This window comes from Pteropus vampyrus, unplaced genomic scaffold (genome assembly GCF_000151845.1).
Source record: "Pteropus vampyrus isolate Shadow unplaced genomic scaffold, Pvam_2.0 Scaffold20, whole genome shotgun sequence".
In the NCBI taxonomy this organism is placed as follows: Eukaryota; Metazoa; Chordata; class Mammalia; order Chiroptera; family Pteropodidae; genus Pteropus; species Pteropus vampyrus.
Window position 1 is genome coordinate 7,023,561 of NW_011888801.1, and position 5,010 is coordinate 7,028,570.

At 38.9% G+C, this 5,010-nt stretch overlaps 1 protein-coding gene across 1 annotated transcript in view; it reads left to right on the forward strand.

Moving 5' to 3' along the window:
• The window catches only part of SH2D4B (SH2 domain containing 4B), a 111,280-nt gene extending 107,561 nt beyond the window's left edge, over positions 1 to 3,719 (forward strand). The window contains exon 7 of the mRNA XM_023527994.1: positions 3,127 to 3,719. Within this exon, the coding sequence (XP_023383762.1) occupies positions 3,127 to 3,219 (93 nt within the window). The 3' untranslated portion in view covers positions 3,220 to 3,719. The remainder of the gene's footprint in view (positions 1 to 3,126) is intronic.
• The last annotated feature ends 1,291 nt before the right edge of the window (positions 3,720 to 5,010 follow it).

A 5,010-nucleotide genomic window follows, 5' to 3' on the forward strand; every position in this document is an offset into this window, starting at 1 on the left:
GTTCCTTAGTCTCACTGAAGTTTAGTTTCCTAGTTGGGCAAATAGATGTAAATAATGCTCAGCTCAGATCATATGAGCATTAAATGAGAAGGTGTACATAACATTCTGGAACTGTAAAGTACTATGGAAGTTCTCGTTTCCCGGAACTCTTTTTGTTATTTATTCTCTTACTGTGAACCTCACATTGAAAAAGATGTTGTCTTCTAAATAATACATGTAGAAAAAAGCAATTTCTGTGTTAATGTGGCTGTTGGCATCAGTAATAACTGGGAGAAAGACAAAGGTGGAACTTGGTGACCCAGGACAGAACCCAAGGTTTCTGAGACAGAGTGGTGGTAGCTCAGGGGTCCACTAACTACCCGAGCTTTGCAGGTGTAGAAAGTTCCACTGCATTACTTGACTGTGTCACTGGGCTTTTGCTAAAATAGGGACTCTTGGATTTGTATTGCTTTTTCTTCATTGATGTCCCCAGGGCTCTAGGGACAGCTCTTAATCTGACCTTATAAGTAAAGTATGTAGAAAATCACCCATTTACAAGTACCTACACACTGAGAGAAGAGGACTGCCTGGAAGACTAGACTGACCAGGATCAAGACTAAACAGGATTTCTGTTTGTGTTGGGAAGAGCCTTTTAACAGCTATTAAGAAAGAGAAATGGAAGGGATGTGTGGATACTGGTCCCTTCTCTATGTTAAGCGCTGTGATTATTGCTCTACATCCATGTTCTCATTTAATCTTACCAGTGCTCCGTTAGGGAGGCATATTGTTCCCATTTCACAGATCAAGAAAGGGAATGTGTGTAACTTGTCTAAGTGTTCATGGCTGGTACCAGCTGGGTCCAGGTGTTAAGCCTCAGGCTGTGTGCCTCGAAAGCTTGTGCGCCTCGAAAGCTTGTGCTTTCCCCATACACCACATTGTTTGCTTTCCCTGATCTAGATAAGCTGCTTTGAGCAGTGATGAGCTCTGTGTCTCTGCAAGGATACATGCAAAGGGTAAATGTCCATCTCTCAGAGTTGCTGTGACAGTTTCCTGCTAGCCTACATGTCCTTGAAGGTCTTCGCTCTTTCCCAAATTTAAACTTTGAGACTGCCATTTTAGTTTCTAACAGTAAAGATTGCTCATCTATGCCCATGAGGGGTTCCAGTGGCCAGTTTTATAAGTTAAAATTTTAATTACACATTAATTTATGATTACATTCTAAGAACAATCAAATACAGTCAAAGTGAAAGCCTTGTTCATTTCAAATCTCCATTTCTGCCTTCCACCTTGAATTATCACTTTACCCTGTACCTATCCAAATATTTCCTGGGTATTAACACAGAAATTTGTGTACATAAGGAAATACATAGTTTTATTATTTTTCACATAAATTGGATAATCCTTTACCAATAGCTTGACGTTTTGATTTTTAACATGATTAATATATCATAGAATATATTTTGTAAAAGCGTGGTCCCTAGAATCAGGCTGCTAGCTTTTAAATCCCAACTTCGTTATTGTGTGTGACTTTGGACAACTACTCAAACTTTTGTATCTTAGCTTCCTCCTCTGTAAGATGGGTTTAATAATAGCACTCACTTCTTAGGGTCACTGTGAGGTTTCAATGAGATATCACTGTAAAATTCTAAAACAATATACCTGACATCTGTAAGTTATCAGGATCTTAGCTGTTATTAAAATATGTCTATGAGATCTTTTCGTGTCAATACATGTATCACATCCTTGTAAATGCCTATGGTGTTCCGTGGTATGGATATATATTACAATTTAATTATATATCCTCCTTTTGATGACCACTTGCATAGCTTCCAGATTTTCCTGATCACAAACACTGCTGCAGAGACTTCTTGTACATGTCACTTTGGGCACATGTGCGAGTATTTCTCTAAGATGAATCTCTCAAACTGGAATTGCTGGATAGAAGACTATGCACATTTTAATTTGTAAAAATATGCCAGATTGCCCTCCAAAAATGTAGTGCCAACTCATGGTCCTGCCAAAACTATATGAGGCTATTTCCCTACACTGCTGCCAATTCTAGGGATTATAAGTCATTTTAATTTTTTCCCATCAGATGGGCAGACACTGAATCTCACTGTTGTTTAGCTTGCATTTCTCCTATTACTACTGATGGTGAGGCTCTTTTCATATGTTTAATGGCCACTTGGATTTCTTCTGTGAATTGTCTGGTCATACCCTTTGTCCATTTTTCTACTTAGATGTCTCTTTCTTATTGATGCATCAATTCTTCCAGTGACTAAATTGCTCTTTAGTTATATCCGTTCTGGTCTTCAGTTCTTCTATTGAAATTTTTCTTGTAATTTAAGTAGGCATCCCTTTTCATTTCCAGGTTCTTTAATTTTTTTTTTTTTTTTTTTTTAATAATAGCCCACTCTTGTTTCATGGATGATTTATCTTCTTATTCTACTGGGGAGATTAGTACCTATCTTTTAAAGGCTCTGTTTTTTTTGTTTTTTTGTTTTTGTAATAAACTTGCTATTTTCTTGGGAGTCATTTCTCTTGTTGAGTTTGGCATCTTTCTTTCATGGTTATGATTTTCCTTAAATATTTATAAATTTTGAGCTAGGAAGTGATCTTTGAACTTCGAATTTCCTGTTTATCCACCAGTGGATACAGTTTCTGTTTCCCAAATTCAGTGTCTTTATACTGTCAGGGATGGGGTTGATAGTGAGTAGTTCATCTTTTGGGCATGGGAGCATCTGAACTTTGTGGGTCTCTTTGGCTTCCCGAGGAACTATGTGCCTCTCCTTACTTTCTGACCTGCCTGAGGCAAAGACCTCTGCTGTCTGGGGGTCTCCAACCTGTCTCACTGATACTTGCTCTAGTCTCTGCCCCACATTAACCCCTCTGAAAACCTCATCCTGTGTATCTTTTGGTTTTCAAGTGTTTTTCAACATTTTTGCTCTGTTGATGGCCTTTCTTCTTCTTTTTCCATATGTTTTTAAATTTATTTTTAAAAGCAGATTTTTTTTCTGTCATTTCTAGAAATTTGAGTGAGAAGGAGACATACATAGTCTTTCTATATTGAACTAGTCTCTCTCTGGTATATGTTTATTTCCATTTCTTGATTAAAAGTGAATATTTCTTTTTTTTTTTTCTTTTTAGGAGGAAATTATTACTGTTTCAGGGGGAGAATTACTGCAGGAACCCTGTGGACAGAGGGACAGCCCACCAGACTACCATCTGTTGTTTGAATGACGTTTTATTTTCTTATCAGTTGGGCTCCTTGTTTTTGAACTCGAGAACTTCTAAATTGAAATCTTTATGGCCTTCTGGAAGACTTACAATCATCCAGAGGATTAAGTAGATTAGTATAGCTCAAGAAATATGAAATACATGGCATATGTGCTACTGGTCTCTGTCCCAGGGCCCAGGACAGAAACTGCTAATAACTGATGCAACTCTTTCATGACAAGTTTAGACATGACCTCAGAAGATGAAGCCTATTTGTCATGGCTGCCCTAAACTCAACTCCTGGAGCCTATGGCTCACGTATTTATAATCCAAGATAATTCCAGTGCCGAACTCTGAATTTAACATATGGTAGACATTCAATAAATGTTTGTTGAATGAATGCACTTCTGAAAGTTTTCCAGCATTAATCATCATTGATTTCTAGTAAGTTATTTCCTACTTGTCACTGTTTATAAAGTCATGGAGATTATAGAAGAAATATTATAAAAGATTTATATGGAAAACATAGAGGCTATGTTTAATGATGTTCATTATCACCCTTGTTGGCATTATTACTGGAATTACTAAAGCTTCTGACCCCTGCTTCCAGAACAAGTGACTGACACTGCCCCACTTACCTGCCTCTCCTTCTGCCACCCCTCCTCATCGTGGAGTCATATCTTGACCCTCATTTTGTAATACTGAGGCAGTGGCTTCGTGTATTCCTATAGTTGTGCCCCAAACCTGGGGTGAATTGTAAATCTGAGAATGGTTTTTAAGCATCTACTAAGTCCTTTGCTCTCTAGGATTTGGCCCTATTTATGCAGGTTACTCAAATGATTACCTCTGCCTTCATAGTCCTTCGATTTTGATTCTACTGTCCACCCAATTTGAGTATGTTCTTCCTATTAAGGAGAAGAGTCTTTCAATAACTCTCAGGGATGGTGTCTGTGTACTCATGTTTCACATTTATGGACATATACATAAGAGACATCGTGTTATGATGAAAATATATACTCTAGAATCAAACAGACTTGCTTGCAATGCCTTACCCTGGAACTTACTGGCATTTTAATGCTAGCAACATTGTATGTAGTGAGAGTAAAAGGATGGATAGATGGATGAATGGACTCTGTGGATGTAAATGAACTGGTTACCTTACTTGATAGTTGTATCAAACATCTCTTATGCTCGGCACCTTTCACTTCACCTGTTCTTCAGGTCCTTCGCCACTTGTTTCACCCCAGGTGCCACCACTGCAATCAATTTTGCATGGGCTCTGCTCTTCCTCCTGTGTCAGTCAGCTTCACCTGAGCATACGCCAACGATACCTTGCCACATGGTACTCTGGGCCTCTCATCAGTTGCTGCAGAGGCATAAGACACCATGCAACCAAGGAGAGCTGGGAAGTTAACTCTCCATGCAGTGAACCTTTGATCAATGGAAGACAGTGCCTAGTAGATAAGTTCTTCTCCCTTTCTCCTCCTAGAGGGACTTTTTTGAGAGACAGATTCTTCGTATGGCCTCTTAAAAGGCAATCCCGCAGGATCAGTTATTTGGCCATCTTTATGCAGGTTACTCATCATTATTTCATTATGATCAACTAGTCATAATGAAACAGCAGTGGTCAGATTAGTATCACAGCCCCCGTATGTTCTTCCTCCTTCTTTGCCTCACTCTCCTTTCTCTTTCTCCTGCTCCCCTGGGATAGCTCTCCCCAGTAAAGCAGCAGCATGTAAGCATTTGCCTCAGGCTCTGCCTTTTGGGGAAGCTAGGATAAGGACTCATCATACAAATATGCTCAATAATATCATT